This window comes from Papio anubis, chromosome 3 (assembly GCF_008728515.1).
Source record: "Papio anubis isolate 15944 chromosome 3, Panubis1.0, whole genome shotgun sequence".
Taxonomy (NCBI): domain Eukaryota; kingdom Metazoa; phylum Chordata; class Mammalia; order Primates; family Cercopithecidae; genus Papio; species Papio anubis.
Genome location: NC_044978.1, coordinates 138,252,418 through 138,276,600, shown reverse-complemented (window position 1 = coordinate 138,276,600; position 24,183 = coordinate 138,252,418). Strand labels below are relative to the sequence as shown.

At 34.3% G+C, this 24,183-nt stretch overlaps 1 protein-coding gene across 10 annotated transcripts in view; it reads right to left on the bottom strand.

The window, feature by feature from the left end:
• SMARCAD1 (SWI/SNF-related, matrix-associated actin-dependent regulator of chromatin, subfamily a, containing DEAD/H box 1) overlaps positions 1–24,183 on the bottom strand; it is an 85,879-nt gene that overhangs the window by 2,180 nt on the left and 59,516 nt on the right. For 7 of the 10 annotated variants that reach the window (XM_031664607.1, XM_021938423.2, XM_031664608.1 and 4 more), the window contains 14 exons: positions 23,647–23,846; positions 17,765–17,855; positions 14,855–14,954; positions 13,756–13,815; positions 13,583–13,658; positions 12,073–12,208; positions 11,390–11,527; positions 10,028–10,123; positions 9,812–9,929; positions 9,491–9,612; positions 8,041–8,229; positions 7,233–7,351; positions 5,843–6,025; positions 3,898–4,007 (listed from right to left, as the gene is read on the bottom strand). In XM_031664607.1, the coding sequence (XP_031520467.1) occupies positions 3,898–4,007; positions 5,843–6,025; positions 7,233–7,351; positions 8,041–8,229; positions 9,491–9,612; positions 9,812–9,929; positions 10,028–10,123; positions 11,390–11,527; positions 12,073–12,208; positions 13,583–13,658; positions 13,756–13,815; positions 14,855–14,954; positions 17,765–17,855; positions 23,647–23,846 (1,738 nt within the window). Of the gene's footprint in view, positions 1–3,896; positions 4,008–4,096; positions 4,186–5,842; positions 6,026–6,135; positions 6,411–7,232; positions 7,352–8,040; positions 8,230–9,490; positions 9,613–9,811; positions 9,930–10,027; positions 10,124–11,389; positions 11,528–12,072; positions 12,209–13,582; positions 13,659–13,755; positions 13,816–14,854; positions 14,955–17,764; positions 17,856–23,646; positions 23,847–24,183 lie in introns of those variants that run through there. The other 3 variants (XR_004182799.1, XM_031664610.1, XM_031664612.1) reach the window with 3 other exon arrangements.

The window sequence follows — 24,183 nt, the reverse complement described above, 5'->3', positions numbered from 1 at the left end:
AGCCAAACCTAAACCAACCAAAACTTATTTAATCTATTTTCTTATTTTTCATCTAAAGATATAATTACTGACTCAGACCTACACTGTATACATATAAACAACATTCTGAGCACAGCATACCAGCTGATGATTAAATTAGCCACTTTAAATTACCTTGTTTATCCAATGTTTGCCCTATATATTAATTGAGGCCCCATATTTATAAGTACTTACAGGAATTATTTGAGATTTTCTAAATCCCTTTGTGTCACAGTGGCAGATAATCTCGCCATCCCTGATTAATTTAATTAGGCACTCAGAATATTTTGAGATGAGTTGATTTATTAATTTACCACTTAGTGCAACAGAACAGCTGGCAATTCACAAATATTTGCTGATCTGTGATAGATCTGTAACTATGAATAATTTTATAAATTAGATGTGGCTGAAATGTAGCAAAACTAACCACTTCTCTCTTCCTCCCCTCTCTCACAAATACACACCTCAGTTAAAATCTAAAATCATGAGTACTTTTATCTACTCTTCTTTTCTCTGTTAAACACACACACACACATCCACAGGAACACAAAATAGTCCATCAACTCTTAGGGAGTTCACAGACATCCTTGCTTCCAAGCTCATCCACAGACTTGAAAATAGCCCATAAAATCCAAATTGACACTTCATAAATTACTAAATAAACTGATACCATGTTAGGAAGAATGCAGGGAGAAGAGGAAAGAAGGAAAGGAATAAGGAGATTCTTTTAAACTTAAAGATACTAAAGATAGAATACAATAAAATGCTGTGTGTGAACTTTGGACCCTGGTGTTTTAAGGAAAGCTATAGAAGACATTAAGGGGACAAATGAGAGAAATCTAGATAAGAACAACATATGATAATATCTGAAAATTACTATTTATTTTATTAGATGCTATAATGGTATTGTACCAACTTAGAGGAATATGCTGCGATACTGAAAATAAATTGCCATGTTTGTAATTGACTTTATTATGGATCAATGAGAAAAAAGAAGCAGAAAAAACAAACACTGCAAATGTCACAGCTGTTAAATCACTGTATTTTTCATTCATACTATACTTTCAACAATTAAAAAAATTATATGTGTGTGTGGATGTGTGTGTGGATGTGTGTGTGTATATATATATATGTGTGTGTATATATATATATATATATATATATATGGAGAGAGAGAGAGACAGAGAGAGAGATATGGAGTCTTGCTATGTTGCCCAGGCTGGTTTTGAACTCCTGGGCTCAAACAATCTTCCCACCTGTCTCCCCAAGTGCTGGCATTATAAGCATGAACCACATACCCAGCTACTGCTTTCATTTTTGTATGACTATTTCTGTAATAAAAAAATTCAAAAAGTATGTAGTCATGATTGTGGTAATATATACTTTTTTAAAAGTTCAAAAAGGTAAAAAATGTATTAATACAATTAATCACATTAAGGGAAGTTAATGAAAAAAACCCAAACACAATCTTTATTTTAAAGCAGTGGCTCTCTGATTTTAGCTTTCTCAGAATCACCTGGACAGCCTGTTAAACCAAATATTATTAGGTCTCACCGCCAGAGTTTATGACCAAGTAGGTATACAATGGGGCCTGGGAATTTGCATTTCAAATTGCCAATTTCTTAGGAGATGCTGCTCCTGCTGTTGCTACTTTGATAACCACTAAGGTAAGTTCTAGAAACACAAAAAAATGATAAGCATATTTGAGAGGAATCATGGTCTTTACCTTTCATAGTTTCATGTAAGGGGGGGCAAACAGATTGTTAACAAAAAGCAATACATACTCAATTACAAATATACTTTTTGTTTACAGAGGAAAAGGACCTCATTGTGAGAGATGGAAAGAAGGGCATACATGTATTGTCATTAGTTCAGTGTCAAAATTACCTAAATGAAACCAGGGACGCAGCTGAAGACAAATGATTACAGCCAAATGAGTAAATAAGACACCATTACATCCTTAGTCTAGCAAATAAAATACACACTGGGAAAAAAACATATAAACAGCTTTAACAAGACAGAGAAAAACTTCTAGGAAAAGTGGTAAGGAGAGTGGTAAGGAGAGGGCAGGATTCTTCATAACTAAACATTTCAAAGGTACTGGCTTGAGAGCACAGCTAAAAATACACTGCTATTTTAACAGACAACGCAGGTGAACGTAACAGGCAAAATTTTAGACTGACCAAATTTATACAAATACAAATAATTTACATTAATTATGACTGAAAATGATTGAATATACACATCACCTCTGTTCCCATCATCCGTAATACCATTAAAATACAATGGGAGAAAAAAGTGTAAGGGGATTAGACAAAGGAGAAAGAATAGGCGAAAAAGACAACAGCAGAGAGAGAGTTGTTCACAAATTTTGAAAGAAAACAATAGGTGAAAGCATGGAAACTGATTTTCGCACAATAAAGTAAAAGCTTAAGTGTCTGCCGGTGGGAAATGCAAGGCTACTTCATACCAAGAATCCTTACCCTTCTACCCTCAAAGCTCAGGAAATGGGGGTAAATGGGAAACATGAAGCTATAATCAGCTTGAACAGGTAAGATGACTACAGCTTGCCCAAGAAAGCCAGCCATTTGCCCCAGATGTATAAAAATGAAGGTTTATTCTCTTTGGAGAATATGAGTCTGAGGAACACTGGACTTGTCATAGTAGAGAACAGAGAGGCTGCTGAAAACAGGCAGATTAACTATTAATATTTAAATATGAGAACAAACCTCCCTCCTTCAGTTCTCAGGGCCATTGGCTCATACCACCTCTCCCCACCTCTCTTCACTTCACAGGAGGTTGAAAAATTTACCTCTGAGGAAATGAACTAGCCCATAAGAAAAGACTTATAGTTAATTTTATCAACTATTATGGTTCTACTATATTTAGAAACTTATTATTAAAATAAAATCCATATATCTGGATATTTGCTGGTATTGGTAAAAAAGAATTTAAATGCTTTACTAAATTCTAAAAGCTGCCATAGCGAAATAATAAGGAAAACATTGCCCAAAGAGAATCTGCCTTACGCACTCACTTTACTGTATTTACTGGACAACCTGAAACTGGCAAGTTGCCATATGCACAAAAAGCCTAGTAATTAGTGTTAATTGTTTAACTTATGATCACCCTACTTATCCTTAAAGATCTCAGTTGCTTCTTACTCAAACTTTCTCTACTGCCCGCCTCCCCAAGCTTCCATAGCACCCTGAAATAAATGTTATGCAAGAAAAACAAGTAATTATTTGATCATATGCATTTCTCTCTCGCTGTAGACAGATTAAAGTGTATTGACTTTTATAGTACAGAGTGCCTAATATAACACAGACATAACAGTATCTGTCATGAACAGAAATTTGCTAAATTAAAATGAACCATTATCAATATTAGGAATATCCTTATTTATTAGAATGAAAAAACTTGCTTATTTCCAATTAACTTAACATTAAATAAGAAAAGGTGCAGAAGAGTGTATCGTAGTTGACATGCACCCTTACTCCCATAAAAGAAAGAATACGTGTTTATTTCTACACACATAAAATAACTGGTCACACACACACAAAAACGAAAGGCTAACACTTGCCACCTCTATGGGGAAGTTGGGAGATGGGGTGACTAGGAGGTGTCTGTTCTTTCATTTCTGAGTTCTGAACATATTCTTTTCAAAAACATATACAAAAATAAAAATTGTGAACTTAAGAAACTAAAAAAATTATTTTAGTATTTTTGAAGTAAATATGCTTACCTTCTCCCACATCACACAACATCCCTAAACTGTAAGCTAGTTAAGGACTTTAGTCATCTTTGTCACCTTCTTGCACTAATTAGATGCATGGTCATATAAATAAATACTGAAGTTTCTGCTTACAAAAAACTTACCTTCATCTACTGTAGTCATATCCTGTTCTAGTTTCAATTTCTGTTGGTTAATTTTTAGCATGGATTCTTCAATCGTCCCTTGGCTTATTAGTTTTATAACTAGTACTTCTCTAAAAAAACATACAAAATATGTCCATTGGTTACTAAATATAGTTATTTGGATATATGTAAACTATATTTAAGAGTTCAAAAAGAATACCTTGAAAATTATGACAAACATATCCTTAAATTCTTTTATTTAAGCCATTTGAGACTGACATTTTCTGAATATTTAACTTTTAGACACTCCTAAAGATGCAAGAAAAGAGAAAGATATTTGTATTTAAAGTAAATTACTGGCTGGGCACAGTGGCTCACATCTCTAATCCCAGCACTTTGGGAGGCTGAGGTGGGTGGACTGTTTGAGGCCAGCAGTTCGAGATCAGCTTGGCCAACACGGTAAAACCTGATCTCCACTTAAAAAAAAAAAAAGAGAAATACGAAAATTAGCTGGGTGTGGTGGCACACACCTGTAATCCTAGCTGGTTGGGAGGCTAAGGCATGGGAATTGCTTGAACCCAGGAGGTGGAGGTTGCAGTGAGCAGAGATGGTGCCACTGCATTCCAGCCTGGGTGACAGAGTGAGGCTCTATCTCAAAAACAAAACAAAACATATGTGTGTGTACAAACACACACACACACACACACACACAGATAAGACTACATTACAACAAACACTTCTGTGTTCAGATGGAAATTGCTTTTTTTTGAGATGGAGTCTTGCTCGGTTGCCCAGGCTGGAATGCAGTGGTGCGATCTTGGCTCACTGCAAACTCTGTCTCCTGGGTTCAAGTGATTCTCCTGTCTCAGCCTCCTGAGTAACTGGGATTACAGTCGCATGCCACCAAGCCCGGTTAATTTTTGTATTTTTAGTAGAGACGGGGTTTCACCATGTTGGTCAGGCTGGTCTCAAACTCCTGACCTCGTGATCTGCCCGCCTCAGCCTCCCAAAGTGCTGGAATTACAGGCGCGAGCCACTGTGCCTGGCCCGAGAAGCAGTGTCTCTGTACACTTAAGGCAGTGTAGTCAGATACAAAGTTTCACAATAAGTACTGGTAAGTATTTAGTCTATAAATGAACATACCAATATCTTTTGGACATATATTAAAATACTTCACAAAGAGGACACTGTCTGATCTTTATTTATGTAAGCAGAGTTGTAACTATCTTTACTTTTTTTTTTTTTTTTTTTTTTTTTGAGTTGGAGTCTCGCACTGTCGCTCAGGCTAGAGTGCAGTGGCGCGATCTTGGCTCACTGCAAGCTCCGCCTCCTGGGTTCACGTCATTCCTGCCTCAGCCACCCGAGTAGCTGGGACTACAGGTGCCTACCACCACGCCTGGCTAATCTTTTTTTTTTGTATTTTTAGTAGAGACAGGGTTTCACCGTGTTAGCCAGGATGGCCTCGATCTCCTGACCTCATGATCCACCCACCTCGGCCTCCCAAAGTGTGTGAGCCACCGCACCCGACTATCTTCACCTCTTTACAGTGCTGTGACCAATGTCAAAATTACCATTCATCTAAAATAATTTACAACTCAGTTTACTTCCTAAAGGGTAACAGGACAGCCCAGCAATAATTTGTGTATTACGAAGTTTGTCTGGGTCTTAAACTGGTCTAATAAGCAAGTCTTTTCAATTACTCATCTTTTTCAAAGGGGTAGACAATTGTTAATACTTCATGAACTGCAGGAGTATTTGGAATCCGGGTGGATGGTTTTAATTACTAGAAAATGGAAGGGTTACTCAGTGCAGTCGATGTTCAACACTGCTGGCATAAAATACATATGTAGCCATGCTTTGCTGAAAAAATAAAAACTAAGGCAGGATATCCAACACTATATTCTATTGGTCTACACAAATTAAAGTGGCACTGAATTAAAAATACATTTCAACTAAAAACACTTACTTAGTCTGGCCTACTCTATGGCATCTATCTTCTGCTTGTTTGTCATTATAAGGATTACAGTCAATGTCGTGAAGTATAACAACATTTGCTGAAGTCAGATTTATTCCTAATCCACCAGCTTTTGTTGATAGCAGAAACACAAAGATATCCATATCGGTATTAAACTCATCAATTAGATGAATCCTGTAAGATAAACAAATTAGGTTAAATCTCACTAAAAAGTTGTATCATGTAATTAAAATGGAAAACAATCATTATCACATGAAAAGGAAACCCGAAGATGTATATTCTCCTCTGGCTATATGATGGAAGAGCCTCCTCAATTCACCAACTTCTTTTCTACGATACTGCTACCCCTACCAACTCTTACTTCAATTCAACTATTCAGATTCAATTAATTCCTAAATGACGATTTTGTTCTTTTTTAACTTGTGGCTTAGCTAAATTTTGTGTATGGCTTTTCAATCTTTAGCCTTCTCAGAAGTATATCAGCTCCTACTGGCAGACAGCATTCCTGATGAATCAAGGACCTCACGATCAGTGTATCATTGTATCAGTGGATTCTCCTCTTTTAAAAAAAAAACAAAACACAACATTATTTTTACCTTTACTCTAATGCTGGGGGGAAAAAAACCACTCTGGACAACAGAAAAAAAATAAACCAAAATATATAATTCAATTTAAACATACTACACAATTCCTTCCTGATTAAGACAATCCCTTCTTTACTAAGGTCAATCTTTACAACCTTTGGGAATTAAAAAAAACTTTACCCATAGAATATGAAAGACTTTAAAACAATCTTGATGAAAGATAAGGTGTTTTAGACTTTGAAAAAATTTTAAAGGTGAAAATCATAAAAAATACAATTCTAACAGCTGTTTCAAAAGGTATTTGTATGCAATTCAGACAGAAAAATTAAAAGAAAATTATTTATTTATTTTTTGAGACAGGGTCCCACTCTGTCACCCAGGCTGCAGTGCAGTGGTGTGATCTTGGCTCACTGTAACCTCTGCCCACCAGGGCTTAAACAATCCTCCCATCCCAGCCTCCCCAGTTGGGACCATAGGCGTGCACCACCACACCTAGCTATTTTTGTTGCTGTTGTTGTTATTGGTATTTTTAGTAGAGACAGGGTTTTGTCATGTTGTTCAGGGTAGTCTTGAACTCCTGAGCCCAAGCAATCCACCGTCATCGGCCTCCCAAAGTGTTGGGATTACAGGCGTGAGCCACCAGGCCTGATCATTGAAATTACTCTTATTTTAAGGCAATGATTTGAAGTAATCAAACATAAAAACAACAAAATTCTATCAAGTACTCTAGACATTTAAAATTCTAACAACAACAACAAATGAGTGGGTTTTTTTTTTTGAACATGAAGTATACCAACCTTTCAGAAATCTGAGTCTTTCCATCTAATCTGAGGTACCTATGCTGATGATGTTTTAACAGAACCTCTAAGATATCCAGCATCATGGTAAATTGGCTAAACAATACAACTCTATCACCCTGTGAAAATAGATATACGAGTCAGAAATAGAAAAAATTGTTTTACTTAAGCCTTGACAGGTCTAAACAGTTAGAAGTGTTACTTATATCATGTTGATAAATTTGCAGAAAATTCTCTATGATCAACTGCTTCTTTAATAGAAATCAATAATACCGAAGATATACATCTTATTGTAGCCTATATATGAATATACTGCCTTAGCCTCTAAACTTCAGGGCTAAAAGCTCTCAGTTTTGATTTTAAGAACAGTTAAATTACTTCCTTTTCGTAAGAAAAATGTCAGAAAATATGAACAATTGCATATGTGTGTCCTATCTGGACTGTGATTTTACAAATTTAGGCTATTTCACACATAAACGGCAGTATTACTTAAATAACTATTTAATGAATGGTGTCTTTAAAAACTAATTTCTTAGCACACATACAGATTGTCACCTATGAAATAACGACAATTAAGATTTTTTCAAAACATCAATACAGATACAGTCTACTAACTTTCTATTGTTTTTGAGGTTCAACAGAGGAAAGGAGGTAATCAAGAAAATATGTCAAGAAAATGTTCAAAACACTAAGTTCTGGAAGAATGCAGAACAGACATATGCTAATTAAAGCAGGTCAGTGTGCCAGAATTGCTTTAAGAAGTTTAAGTAATTGAGAAAATATAAGAAACACCATTCTTCTTTAATACCTTCTGTTTCAATTCAGACAAGATGCATCCTAAAACTCGAAATTTTCCAGAATCTAAAATCAAGTCCATGTCTAATTGAAAGTTATTAATGTGTCGATACTGTTTACAAAGTACATGTAGTTCAAAGTCTGTCATAACTTCCATATCTTCAAAGATCAGGTCAGGGTTAGCCTCACAATGTGTAGGTTCCTTAAAACAAAACAGAACACAGTATACTTCAAAATAAAAATAATTTATAGTATGATCAGAAAAATTTAATAAAATTAACACCTGATAAAATACCTAAATCATAGAACCTTTTAGTGTAAGGAAAATTAATGTTAATCTTTTAGGTATAATAAAGGGGGGGAAGTCCTTACTGTTTTAGAGATAACATACTAAAATATTTACAGATTAAATAACGCCTAGAATTTGGTTCAAAATAATCCTGGGGAGAAGTCTGGGGTATAGATGAAAGAAGAGTGGTGTCATTATCAAATGGTAACTTTCAAAGGGGTGAAGTAACATATGAGCAGACAGTTTCATTATGAAATTCTACTTTTATAAATGTTTGAAATTCTCCGTAAGTTTAAAATAATATAAAAAAATTTAAAAAAGAAAATGGGTTGGCCAGGTGCAGTAGCTCACGCCTATAATCCCAGCACTTTGGGAGGCCAAGGTGGGTAAATCACCTAAGGTCAGGAGTTTGAGACCAGCCTGGCCAACGTGGTAAAACGCTGTCTCTACTAAAACTACAAAAAATTAGCTGGGCGTAGTGGCGGGCGCCTGTAATCCCAGCCACTCAGGAGGCTGAGGCAGGACAATCACTTGAACCTGGGAGGTGGAGGTTGCAGTGAGCAGAGATTGTGCCATCGTACTCCAGCCTGGGCGACAAAAGCAAAAGTCTATCTCAAAAAAAAAAAGAAAAAGAAAATAAGTTGCTTTCAACACAAAGATCAGTAAGGATAAATAAGGATAAAATGTTAAAGAAAGAGGCAAAAATAAACAGTAATTGCTAAAACTATAAAGAAGAAATAAAATGAAAAAGAAGTGCATTATGGAAGTCTAGACTAAGAGTTAGCAAACTGTTTCTGTAAAGGGCCAGATCATATTTTAGGCTTTGTAGGAAAAATGACCTGTACGGCAAGTACTCAACTCTGCCCCTGTAGTGAGAAAGCAGTCCCAGAAAACAAAAACAGGCATGACTGTGTTATAGTAAAACCTTATTTATAAAAATAGTCACTGCCATAAGGCCACAGTCTGCTGACCTATGATGCAGGTTATCAGTCCTTCTTTGTTCTTATGTCCCCCAAATCATCTGGAACTTAATCCTAGACCTGGTCTCAAAACAAAAAGTTTTTCCTAAATATGTAGTTAAAGGTTTAGTATGCCCATTGGGTTCACCAATCTTATAGCCTACCAACTTAACCTCTTATTATAGCTTAGTGTTAACATAATATGAAATCCTTACCTTTAGCATAAGCTGAGACATTTCCTTGAGTTTTTCAGCTGTGTAATATTGGCGATGTAATAAAGGATGATTGGCCATTTTCCTCAACTGCATCATGACATTGCACATTTCTGTGTTTTTCTCTGTGACCCAAAGAGAACACAGTAAAAAATAAAACCAAGCGGATAACTGTTTGTTGAAATATATCAACTAAGTTTTTAAATTACTTCCTCAAATTCCAGATAATTTTAAAAAATGCACAAATACCATGATATAACTAATCAAAATGCAGCCCCAGTATAAGATTCTTTTTCACATAAAATAGTGAAAATCAGATTATACCCAAGTTATTGATAGATTTTTTCAATCTGTTGAAAAGACCCAAATAGAGTTGCTCCTGCTTCTCCGACATTGCACACAACTCAATCCGATCTTTCTTCGGGGGTAACTGCTTGAGAACCTGAGAGAGAAAAAACAGTTTAAGATAACTGTTCTAGTAAAGAGGAAAACGTAAGTTTTAAAAACAATAAAAATAAAAAACATGTAGATAAGCATTACCTCTTCTTTTACTCTTCTGAGAATAAATGGCTTTATAATTTGTTTTGCATGTGCTATTCTCTCCTTTTCATATATACTCTGCTCATCTGCTGATTTCTGAGCAAAATAAAAACATATCCTTTTAGGAATTATTCATTTAAATTATTGCAATAACAGTATTATTACACAACATAAAAATCTCCCTCACTAGAGTCTGAGTTATTTTCTGTAGAAACATGATTCATTCTAGATGGAACTTCACATCTGAATTCTGGGCTGCCATGTACTTCTTGAAGCTCCATATGTATTTTGAAGTTTCATGATACATAATCATGTACTCTACTGAAGTAATCAATTTGAACTGTACTAGATTGGTGTTCAGAAGTCACCAACTGATGAGTTATGAATGGATTACCTAGATAACTCTCATTTAAAAATGTGTCTAACTGTGGGTAAGGAGGAGCGTGGGGGGTAGAAAAGTCTTTATTTCTTTGTGGAAAATGGCCCCAAAAGGAATCTAGTGCAGGTTGATGCAAATCACGTGGTCTAAAAATGGGGAATAGCACCCACTCAAAACTGGTGATTTTGGAGAATTAAGAGGCAGAATTTTGTTCTAGGATGTGAAGGAGCCCTCCATATATTATGAACTAAAAATAGAAAGTAGTTCATAAAATCTGCTAGGCCATTTAAAACACTGTACATTAAGTGGGAGGGAATTCAAATTAGTAAATGTTAAAAAGGCAGTTAATTTGCAGTGGATGAATATCACAGAAAATTCTTGCAAAAGATTAGTGATGTGGAAGAGAGCCAAGAATCAGTGTAAACACTGTGATACTGAAAAATGTGGGAGTCCTTGAAGGCTATACCTTACTTTTCCTAAACAATAAAGAAGTAACAAAACTTTTCTTGTGAAGAGGATTTCTTTACTGTCGCTTTTAGTTGTGACTTTGGTTTTATGAACATTTATTTCAAAATATATTTCTCAGCATAGGCATTTTCTGGATATTCTAGCTTTGTCTAGTTTTATAGTTTACCCATAAAAGAATGTTACTAATTTACGTAGCCAATTTTGATACAGATGATGTAATGGTAAAATTTTCCTCACATATTATATATTTGAGATCTTCATCAATTTAAAATTGTCATCCTTCAGAAAATTAGGATATTAACCAAGACTGCTGGCTATCGATTAGGGAAATCGCTATTTTTTTTTCTCCATTAAATTTTGGCTGACTTCCAACCTGATCCAAATATAGAGTTATCAACTACTTAAAGTTATTTCATAGAGCATATGCACTATGAAAACAAAAGAGACCTAAAAGAAGAATGGCCCAGATAAAACACAAATAACATATTTTGGAGAAAATATGCATTTATGCTTACTGTCTTAGAGGAAAACATTCTTCGTATTTCACTGGTGCTACTACTAAACATGTGTGGCATAACAAAATTCAACAGCGACATGAGTTCTAACAGATTATTCTGTACAGGTGTGCCTGTGAGCAGCAAACGGTTATTTGCCTGTGAATGAAGGTAAAATTTACATTAGCTTTTTCTTAAAGAGCCACTCCTTTCATGTCTACCCTCCCCAGTGAAAGGTGAAGGGAGGAGAGATAAATTATAACCAATATTAATAACTTAACATTCTGTGATAAACGATTAGTAATTTAGATAATTGATGTCTGCTAATATCAATAGCAATGAATACGAAAACCACTGGTCTTATTTTATAAGTAGGTAACTTGTGTCCTCATATCACCTTTATGAGGTGATGAAAGATTATTTATAAAGTTTAACATATAGAACAGGTAAATTATGACCTAAGAATTTCTTTTCATTTTTTAAACAGTTGTTAAAAAACAAAATCAAAGAATATGTGACAGAGGCCATCTAGTCTATAAAGTGTGAAATATTTATTATCTTTCCTTTTACAGAAAAAACTTGCTAACACAGAATACTACATAATTACATAATACATATTCTGCTAATAAAGAATACTACATATATTAAATTATGTAATCTAAAATTTTATGGTAATTTGGAAAACTTTACAAACATTCTCTTACATTAATTGTCATAAGGTGCTGGTAGCGAATGGAGCCCATATTCTTCAGCATATGGCCCTCATCAAAAATTGCATAATTAAGTTTCAGTCGTCGAAACAGACTACGGTCATCAGAACTGCTGATCGCACAGTTATATCTGTCACCAAAAGAAAAAACATCTCTAAAGTTATACTTTTAAGAGCTTGGAGTCTAGTGAGATTTAATGTCTTATAAAAACATTTTTTATTCACGCATTTCTAACGGCCAGTACTTAAAGCACAGCACTAGACACGGTGATACTCAAATAAATACTGATGTATTTGTATTTAATAATTATTGATGTACATTGTAACCAAGTTATGAAAGCTGCAATACATAACTGAAAAAAAATGTTAAAAGGCCGGGAGCAGTGGCTCAGGCCTGTAATCCCAACACTTTGGGAGGCTGAGGTGGGTGGATCACGAGGTCAGGAGATTGAGACCATCCGGGCTAATATGATAAAACCCTGCCTACTAAAAATATAAAAAATTAGCTAGGCATGGTGGCGGGTGCCTGTAGTCCCAGCTACTCGGGAGGCTGAGGCAGGAGAATGGCGTGAACCTGGGAGGCGGAAGTTGCAGTGAGCCGAGATTGTGCCACTGCACTCTACCCTGGGTGACAGAGCAAGACTCAGTCTCAAAAAAAGAAAAAAAAAAAAAAAAGAAAATGTTAATGTTACAATCGGACAACTTCTACATACCTGGGAGGAGGTCAATTTGGGTATAATTTATAAGTAATCTGCTCCATGAAGTGTTATACTTTAATAAGCACGAAAAAGAACATGAAGCTAAAACATGTTTCTCTTTAAAACCTAATAATATTTTATTAAACTAGCAGAGTAGATCCAATAAATAACAGTTAATAGCTAGCAGCTTGAGACTACATATGGAGCCTGTTTTATTAAGAAAAAACAAAATTCTGCATGAATTTTTTAAGGACAGACTCCTACACAAGAAGCCAGTAGTGAGAAATAATAACTACAGTTAAAATAGAACTATAAATAAATCAAATCATAAATGTGACACAAGAGCATTAAGTTCTGTGCAAGATATTTACATCAAACAATTATTACCAAGTAGTAGTCAACTTATCCAAGGTTTTTTCATTTTTATTTCTGCCCTAACTCAAATTCTTCACTGAGAACATGAATTTCATTGTGTTTATTATTGATACTTATTTGTAAGTTAAAAATATAAATAATTTTGGTGGGATATCTCAAATTTTACGCTTACTGAGCGTAATATTAAGCTTACTGAGAAACTACAAGACGACTTTTTTCAATAAGTAGGCAAAACCTTTTTATAGTTACCATTAATGAGGTGATGTACTATAAAAGCTTCGTATACCAGTGTTACACCTCAACATAAGTCACTCTATTACTTTTGTATTACAGTTAACAGCATAAACTTTCCTACATAGTACTACTACAATTTCTTTTTTAAATTTGGGAGCTGCATAAATATCCACCCTCCCCAAATTTCTCAATACTTACGTGGTCACAATTACATTGTAATCTTCATATCTACTATGAATGTTAAATCTAATTTGTTTACGTTCTTCTTGAGAACCTAGAGTTTAAAAACAATGAACACATTTTGACTGTATTTATTGTGCTGTACTTTATTTTTAATTTCCAAAGTTAAAAGCAGAATGACATATTCTTACCATAGTAACAGAGCACCTTCAAAGTAGGGCACCATAAATTAACTTCCCTTAACCAGTTATCTATGGAACAGAAGAAATATTATTTGCATCTGCTACAATAGGGTATGTTCACACGGTTAAATGAACACTAAACTTTGACAAGTGCTACTTAGAAATTAGTCTTTTATAAAATGCAAATACTGGCCGGGCAAGGTGGCTCACGCTTGTAATCCCAACACTTTGAGAAGCTGAGGTGGGTGGATCACCTGAGGTCAGGAGTTTGAGACCAGCCTGGCCAACATGGTGAAACCCCAACTCCACTAAAATACAAAATTAGCCAGGCATGGTGGTGGGCGCCTGTAATCCCAGCTACTTGGGAGGCTGAGGCACGAGAACCTGGGAGGCAGAGGTTGCAGTGAGCCAAGATTGTGCCACTACACTCCAGCCTGGGTGACAGAGCGAGACTGTCTTAAAAAAAAAAAAAAAAAATTAAAAATTAAAATATAAATACCTTGATGATTGCTTTTATCACAGACCCTTTACAATATTACTCCTTATGAAACTTATGTAAAATGATCTTGAAGTTTTGTGAGGTATCAAAATGAAGGGTAGAGGACCAAATATATTTACAGCTGATTATTAAACTCCAATTTAAAGAGAAGGGGTTTTGTTACATTCACATGTGCAAATATTCTCTTATTCTAACTTCTGCATCCAACAAATTGAGAAAGAATGGAACAGTTATATGAGTAGGAATTAATTACATACCTTCATCCAATAAATGTTTAATTTTACATTTAAAAGTGCTCATTTTCTCTTAGTCATTTTAAAAAGTAAAAGTATTATGAAACCAACATAAATGGCACTTGGTCTATAATTTAAAACTGACTTACATTTGAGTTATTTTCTTTTTAAAAGACTGCCAATATAATCAAACATATATATAAACAAAGCAGAAAAGTATAAGGAGACCATAAAATTAATATTCATCTCTACAAACTTTTGTTTCAGTCACGCAACTGAAACCACAGCAACCCTCCGACACACACCCTTACACACACTCTCTTCTACCTATATGAACATGATAACGTTAAATACAGTTGTCTCCAGTATTACAAACCTATAGTTGAAGCTGGAACAACGATCAAATGAGGACCATTATTACCCTCCTGATAGAGGTATGCCAGAAATGCAATGGCTTGAATAGTTTTTCCTAGGCCCTAAAAAGTTTAAAAGACAATATATAAAATTTTAAAACAAACAAAAAATAAATACATAAAAATACAAAAGAAAAAGCAATACTTCTACGCTGTATTCACTTTTGATTTCCCATAATGCAACTCTAAAGGAATTTCTACTACGTTCTTAGTTCTCAAATGACAGAATTGATCATAGTCTCCAAATGAGGCTATAACTTACTTTACTGAGAAGGATGGACAGATCTTCATTGCTAGTTCATATATCATAATATGGAAGACTTTTTGCATTGCAAGGAAAGGATATAATTTTGGTTATTGCTTATACACACTGAATGTTTAATATCCACTGAATGGTTTGAGGGCAATGTCCCATGACTAAATGGAGGAAACATATGCCTAATCTATCCCAGCAATTCTACCCTTAAGAATATAATCATGATATGAGAGCTAATGTTGGCAAAAGGACTTGGGTAGAATGTTCATAGTTTTATCATAATAGCCAAACACTGGAAATAACCAAAACAGGTTGGGTGCCGTGGTGCGTGCCTGTAATCCCAGAACTTGGGGAGGCTGAGGAGGGTGGATCACTTGAGCCCAGGAGTTCGAGACAAGCCTGGGCAATATGGCAAAACTCCATCTCTACAAAAATTACAAAATTAGCCAGGCATGGTGGTGAATGTCTGTGACCCCAGATACTCGGGAGTACTGAGGTGGATGGATTGCCTAAGCTCAAGAGGTCGAGGCTGCAGTGAGCTGAGAGCGCGCCACTGCACTCCAGCCTGGGCGACAGAGCAAGTCCCTGCCTAAAAAGAAAGAAGAAAGAAAGAAAGAAAGAACAAAATAAAAGAAAAGAGAAAAGAAATAACCTAAATACCCATATCCAACAGAAGAAGATCAACAAATTGCAGTGTATTTATATCATGGACTACCATCCCACATGGCAATTAAAAAAAAACAAAAACAAAAACAAACAAACTACTGATACACGTAAGAACATAGATGGACCTCAGTAACATTATGTTGCACCACATGAACCAAAAACAAATAGTATACAGTATACTGCATATACTGTATAACCAGAAAAAATTCCATGTCAATAGGTATAAGAATAGTGGTAGCAGCAACAACTGGAAAAAAGCATGAGAAACTTTCTAGGATGATGGAAAAGTTGCTCTGGGTAGTAGTCACATGGGTGTACATATATGTAAAAAGTCACTAAACTGTACATTTGTATATTTTACTGCAACTAAATTAGACATCATTAAAATACCTGTTTTAAAAAGCTACTTAGGAGATACAGCTCCTCAGGGGAACTGAATGCTACCCAACTGTTGTGGACTGAATTATGTCCACCTCCTTGCCACTGACAATACATATGTTGAAGTCATAACCCCCAATGTCACTGTATTTAGAGATCGGGCTTTTCAGGGGGAAATTAAGGCTAAATGAGTTCATAAGTGTGGGGCCTGAACCCAATATGACTGTCCTTGTAAGAAGAAATACCAGGCATGTGTACATACACAGAAAGAACCACATAAGGACAGAGTAAGAAAGTAGCTGTCTTCAAGTCAAAGAGAGGACTCAGGAGAAATCCAAGCTACCAATAAATACATTGATCTTGGACTGTCCATCTCCAGGATTGTGAAGAACAAATTTCTGTTGTTTAAGCCACTCAGTCTGTGGTATTTTGTTATGGCAATGCTAGCTGACTAAGCCATCAACTTATAAATATTGTGTTGCGCTTTGAAGGTTACAAAAATAGTTTCACATAATATATACCTCATTTGATAGTAAATGCAATCTTATGATAAAAACTATCTATATTTTATTATTAGTTTTGAGATTAGGTCAATTGGCAAGGATCAGATAGCTCCTGAAAGGCAAAGTTGGGGACCCCAAACCCAGGTCTGATTTCCAAGTGCAGTCACACAGCTGAAATGCTATATATTCTGTAATTTCTGTAATTATTTTGAAATCCTGTGTATATTATTCACTTTTCTATTAGATAAACAGTTATCTTTGTTTCAATGACAGTATGAAATATGTATGGGAAAATATCTTACAATGCTACAGATTACTTTTCTAGAGGCTAAACAGGGAACAAATATCATTATCTGTGTTAATTTTTATTTTAGGAATCCAACACATAGTGTAACATTTTCTTTGCTGAACATCTTAAACATATACTTCAAAAAAGTATAGCTGAAGGAATAGAGATGTCAGATTAAAGGTCAAGTTTCCACATGACAACACCTGGACTACTGGCTATAACAAACTTAGTGAGCTTAGCTTTAAGGAAATGTGATTTGAGAAAGAACAGAGACCCGGAGAGACCTCTAAGAAAAATAAAACAGCTGAAATGATGTCGCTGATATATATGTGGATTTATTCATTGACAAGGACAGGGATCTAAGTTAAAATTTTAAAGGCAGCTGTAGAAAAAGCACATATATTACACATATGTATGTGCATACACATGTACATACACAATATCTGCAGAAGGTAGTATCTAGAAAAGAAGACACCAAACTAGTTCTTGTTTAAGTAGTGGAATTATAGGTGACTTTTATTTTGATTTTTTAATTTGTATTTTTATGTTTGTAACATGTATTTACTAATTTGATAATCAGAAAGACAATAAATCTATCTTCATCTTGGGGAGGAGTTAGGAGGGTAGAACTATATCAAAAACAAAGATGAGATAAAATATAAGATACTGAGGTGGCAGGAGTTAACTACAGTAGCAAGAAAAAATTTCTTGTTTAAATGACAGCAAGAATACCTTTTAATGACATTTTGAACAACAAATCCTAGAAATAAAGTACACTTACCATTTCATCTGCCAAAATGCCATTAAGTCCATGTTTATGTACCAATGCCAGCCAATTCAAACCAACCTTCTGATAGGGCTTGAGTGACAAACTGGTAAAGAGAGAGTTACCAAATATTACACATTTATATTTCTATTAGTTTTCTATTAGTTATTACAACGTACATAAAAACTAAAATGCCTAGGTCTAATCTTACCTTTTAACTGTTAGACGCAATGTACACCTACTTAAAAAAATGAACCCAAGACATAAATGATTTTTCAGATCTTCCCAAACTTTACTCTCTATTCTTATTTATTTCTTCTGGCAAGGAAAATCAAGCATTTCCATATTTGGTCATAATACAGTACCTCCAAATTAATTCCATAAATGATTAGAATATTAAGTATGATAATATATTACTAAGCTAGTATTTACACTAGAAAATTGAATTGTGTTGATTTGATTTTTAGCACATTAAAAAACTTAAAAGTATTAGACAAAAAAAACACAAACATAATTTGCTACTTTGGCCAGGTAGGTTTAATAAACACTTTCTGAATGTGTGCCAATCACTCCTAATATCAGTGGTATGTATAATTCTGGAGCACGCATGTATGTGTGTATTATGTGCATACTATGTACAAATGTACACAGCACATGTTTAGCAAAATTATTTGACACTTGCATGCTACTTTCTACTCACTGATGTTCACTGATGTTTTAAGGACAGTGAACATCAGTGAGTAGAAAGTAGCATGCAAGTGTCAAAAACCTTATTTAATTTGGAAACACAAAAACAGACTAATCCCTGAGAATGAATTGTTTGGAAGGTAATACGGCAGAGTTATAAGGAATGACAACAGTGGCTCATGCCCGTAATCCCAGCATTTTGTGAGGCTGTGGTGGGCAGATTGCTTGAGCTCAGGAGTTCGAGACCAGCCTGGGCAACATGACAAAACACTGTCTCTACCAAAAATACAAAAAAAATTAGTCGGGCGTGGTGATGTATGCTTGTAGTCCCAGCTAATTAGCTACTTAGGAGAGACTGAGGTGGAAGGATCACTTGAGCCTGAGTCCGGGAGGCAGAAGTTATAGTGAGCTGAGATCATGCCACTGCACTTCAGCCTGGGTGACAAGCCAGACCCTGTCTCAATTATCCAAAAAAAAAAAAAAAAAAAAAAAAGGAAGGAATGAAAACAATAGTTCGAATGGTTAAAAACTATTAACAGTTACCATTTATTGAACATCTATTATACATAGGCACAGATATCATTTTTCAAACATCACCTCATTTAACCCTTTAAAAATCCCATAAAGTAGTTACTAAAATCACTTTAACAGATTAAAAAAACTTAATTTGCCTGAGGTTGCATAGCTAGAAAGTGTTAAGGCTAAGATTTTAAATCAGGATGCCGATCTCACTCCAAAACCTATTCTCATATTCACTAGAACACCTTGCATTAATGCGAAAACATAGGACAAGGTCATGCCTCCCATTCTCCAGCTTGTATCCTGTCCCCTTAATTTCCTCTTGCATATATCCTGTTTGCACACAGGGAAGGGTCTGGACATAGCTATAGTATAATACACTGTTAAAAGATCAAACTCTGAAATCAAGACATAATTAGAACTGAGTGAAGAACAGGTAGTTTGAATGATGTCCATCTTAAATCAGAATCTATGTTTTAACTGTGGGGTTATGCAACTTATAAAACATTTCTCATTTAATACAATTAAAAGTATAGGTAGGAGAAAAAGCAGTATTTCGAAGGTCTTTAAATTCTTTTGCTGAATTTTTATAAAAAGTCTTTGGCTTTCCCAATCAATGTAATTTCTATGCTACTACTATAAAAGTATAATAAATATAACATGTTATCATAGATATTTTAATTTCCAGGTCCAAAAGAATTCTTTCTACTATAACGGTGAGAGTAAATGCTAAAACTGGAATATTTACCATATTTCAGACTATGCTATGGGCTTTATATACATTATTATTTCATTTAATCCATATTAAAAATAGGAAATATTAATTATCTGCATTTTACAGATGAGAAGTTCACTGGGGCTCACAGAAGTTAAATAAGCTGCTCAAGGTCATGCAGCTAACCAAATCTGTATCTTCAATGGTAGTGTCAGTATCCAATCCAGGTGTGATCCAGAGCTCAGCACTTAACCAGTAAATAGCAGAAATGAAAAAATTCTCTTTCATCCTGACCCACCCATCCTACAGTCAACACAACACTGAGTTCTCCATTATTTTAATGCATCCTTCCCAATGCTTTAGTCATCCTATTCACATAAGGCTCACAATTTACGACTAATGAAACTTGATAAGGTAGACATACATCACTTATAAATGCAGCCGAGGGCACACATGCCATCTCAACATAAGACCTATCACAAATGGCCACGAAAAAATCTTAATAAACAAAAATTACTGAAATTCTTCATCACCAACATATATTGAGAAAAGAGTCTATTTATAATGAGTCAAAATACTCACTATAACATGAAATTTTAAAAAATGATGATGAAATCTAAAAAACTACTACATGGATTTTTAAAATTTAAATAAAATTGCTTTATTCAAAATCACAAAGAAATGATGGTAAGGTGTTTTGATCAGGAAATGAAACGGTTTTATTATATTGAAATATGTTATAAAAATATAAAGTATTAATGTATATATATGTTTGCTGTTCTGTTAGATTTGTCTAAATTACAAGTAGCTTTGTTGCTTACTATCATAGAACTGCTGCCAATTCCAGATCCTTTCTCAGCATGTGAAAGGACCAAAGAAAATGTAATTTTGATAGACTCTGAACCCATTTATTATAACATTTAAAAATAGGATACCTATATTCTTTTCTAGTTGGTTCTATTATTTAGATGCTATATAATCATACTTCCCATTTATTTCGATGCTTCACAGTTTTCTAAGAATTTTCATGACTGAATATAAATCTGAACCACCAATTTGCTGGTAAGAACAAAAGGATTTGCTCAGGTCTTCTGAATAAGTGCTTTCTTCTCAACAGAGTACTAAAATATCTCTAAACTGAAGATTTTTTATCTCTCACTAAGGAAAAAAGTGATTTAAAGATTTTCTGAGATGATGAAAGAAAATGAGGCAACAGGCTATTTTGAAGTTATTGTTTTGTTAGGGGAAAAAAAACAAACACAATTCCCTCTAGTGTTACTATGATTTCCTCACAGTCTGAAAATTCAACTGGGTTTAAATCTGCCAGAGAAACTAGTTTCAAAATTATTTTCAAAGGTGAGAAAGGCATAAAATAGAAATAACAGGAGTACATATGATGTGCTAAATTTGAGTTTAAAATAAAGAAATACAGAGCTAGAGAGACTTGTTTAAAGTAGTTCATAGAAAACAGGTTAGGGATGCTGTCCAACCAAAAGTTTATGTCCTGTTAAGTATGACATGGCTGCTGCAAATACTACCACAACATGTTTGTACTGACAGAAAAATGTTCAAACTAAAACATTTACATCCTACTACTTTTGAGTTAGTGAAACCACATCTGCAGTGTTAATTTGCATTCGCATCACTGTCAAATGGTCTCAGAGCTCCTGTGTAAGAACAGGGTAGGAACCATACTCTCAAGTTCAGGATGAACAAGATCAGAAGAACCTTGGCAGATTTAGCTCAAAAGGCAAGACACACATGATTAAATATATTGTATTTTGAACATGTGAGAAATCTTTTTAGTTTAAGGCTGATAAATTATGGATTAATTAACTAGAATTTTAGAGACGGCTACGTTTTTAGTAAGAATAAAACAGGAGAAATACTAAGGATTTTTTTCTTTTCCCTCACTATTTTAAGCAATTTAAATTTTGACATTTTAAAATAAAGATTATGAATGTAATGCTTTTGAAGTACATATGAAAACTTTAACTTTTCCCTACAGAGATTTTATTTTTCACGAGAAATTCTGGAATATCTATATTTCTAAAAGGCAAACTTTCTTCTACAATTCACATAAATTTGCAACAGTCTGTAGCAAAGTAAACTTTGTTATGAAGAATATGTTCTGTTTAGAGAAAAATGCACGCATGATAGGTATTCATCAGGGTAGTCTAATATTTTCCCCTGTCCTAATAAATCCTTTACTAAAGCAAGGAAACAACTTTAAATGTGTACATACTAAGTACCCACAATGCCTGGCCAGTACACCAAGTAAAAATTGCTTATGCAACTCTTATCCTGGATGAAGAACAAAAATTAAGATAACAAATTGTAACCCCTAAAAGTACACTTAAATAAGCTCTAAAGAGACTATCTATACAGGTTTTAGAAGTTGTACTTTGGATAAGATCCAACAAGCACTTAAAAAAAACAACTATTTTTCTCATCTATTAAGTATTTCATTTAAAAAATCCTCAGTCTAATGGAGGATAGTTTATTACCTGATCAAACTATTTACAAGTAACAGGACTTTGTGAATGTGGTTTTGAGAGAGAAATTTTTTAAGTGATGCAATAAAGCACTTGATTTTTAAAAATCCAAATTATGATAAAGTAGACTCAACTGGGTAAGTCTTGTAGAGTGAAGAACTCCCCATATCCAATGCTGGAGAACAAGAAGCAGCAGCTCCAACTACACTTTTAGGAGATGAAATTTGCTGATATAGTTCTTTCTATGCAACAGAGAAAAGAGCTTCTTTGTGGGAACTGCATCACGTTTCCCTACATCATCCCATAGCACCCTAGAAGGGCACAGAAAAGATTGTAGCTTACTATTAAAGGCCAGTAATCATCTTGTTTTTTTTTTCCATACCTTGATTTTAAATTATTAACCAATGATCAGCAAATATGCTTTGATCATTAACTTAGAAAAATATCAGAAGTAAATAAAATCAGCAACTAAGGCAATTAATTTTAATGAGATCCTACTGCTAATCTTAACTATCAGAAATACTCTGAACAGATGTAACTCATTTTGAAAGTTGTGTAACATTGCAAAGTATGGCTATACCATAATTCATTTCAATTATTCCCTAATTTTAGGAACTCCATTTGTTTCCATGGTTTTGCCACTATAACCATCATACTATTAACAGTTTTATATTATTTTTTAAAAAAGGGAAGTATTCTAAACAGTTCTGAGTCTCCAAATTACTTAAAAATATACAAACTTTTAAAGGAAATTCAACACAATTTCCCCCACCCCAATCCACCAACAACATGCAAAATGTGGGTGATCACAATTACGAAAACCATTTTAATATGTACTGGCCACTAGACGGTATTTTTTTTTTTTTTTGCATGAATTCTGGCAAGTATTTTATTGAAAGTAGCAAACTGGGGAAACATGTAGACTTATATGGTCTATTTAATCAAAGTATCTGTCCTTCCTCTTACTAATGTATTTCTACCCCAAAAGGAGATTTAAAAAGCTGGCCTTATCAAAGCATTTAAAACATTTCATCACAGTATGAGATATCATTTCATTTTATTTATGATTAAAAAGAAAATGGGATAGGAAAGCAATTTTTACGCTGATGCAATTAGGCAGCTGACATTTTTTTAGGACATCAAATTTGTATATAGGAATAGCTAAAACCACTTTTTCATTTTCTGTGATTATATAAACAATTATCTGTTATCAGGCAAAAAAAGACACTGGTCATAGAGCATCATACCATCCCCCCCTTTAATTTATAATGATATGATAGAATAAAATACCCTACTTGGGGGTGGGGGAAATGAATGAAAACCAGTTCATAGTCCACTTATGTGCCATTACAGAAAATCTGGGGATTCTCTCCTACCACTAGTTGCCATATCACTTTCTAGGCATGATACAGAAATAAATAAGTTCAGATATTTTATACAATTGAGATAAAATATGAATAAATATATTCAACAAAGATTACCTTTGGTTTAGAATGGAAGGTTGTTCTATGTTCCATCCACCTCCATTTCCAGTAAGCATGGTAACTTGTTTGGTCAATTTATTTGAAATGTCTTCACATTTGTTCATAAGCCTTATAACTACATCTCTTTCTTGGATCAGTGTTTTACAATGCCATATCAAATCTTCTGATAAGCCATTAGTTTTGGACATCTTTGTGAACTATGGCATAAAAAGAAAAATAATTGAATAGTTCAGATCTAGGAAAGAGAAAGGCAATCCTGATTTCTGTATGAGGAAAACAAGCTTGATAATTTAAACCTTTACTTAATGAGCTTATAGTTAACTACTAAGAGAATCTGATTCTTCATGTTTATATTTGAATTGCTACAAGTTTCACTTTTATATTCTACTGTCACATATCAAACTCATTATGTTAAAATAAAATATATCTTACCTCAAAAAATGCATAATCCCAAACTCGTTACTTTGACCCTGGCAGCTAATCTCTTATAGGAGAAACGCTAGCAAGTAATTGTTACTATCTCCTATGAAGGTT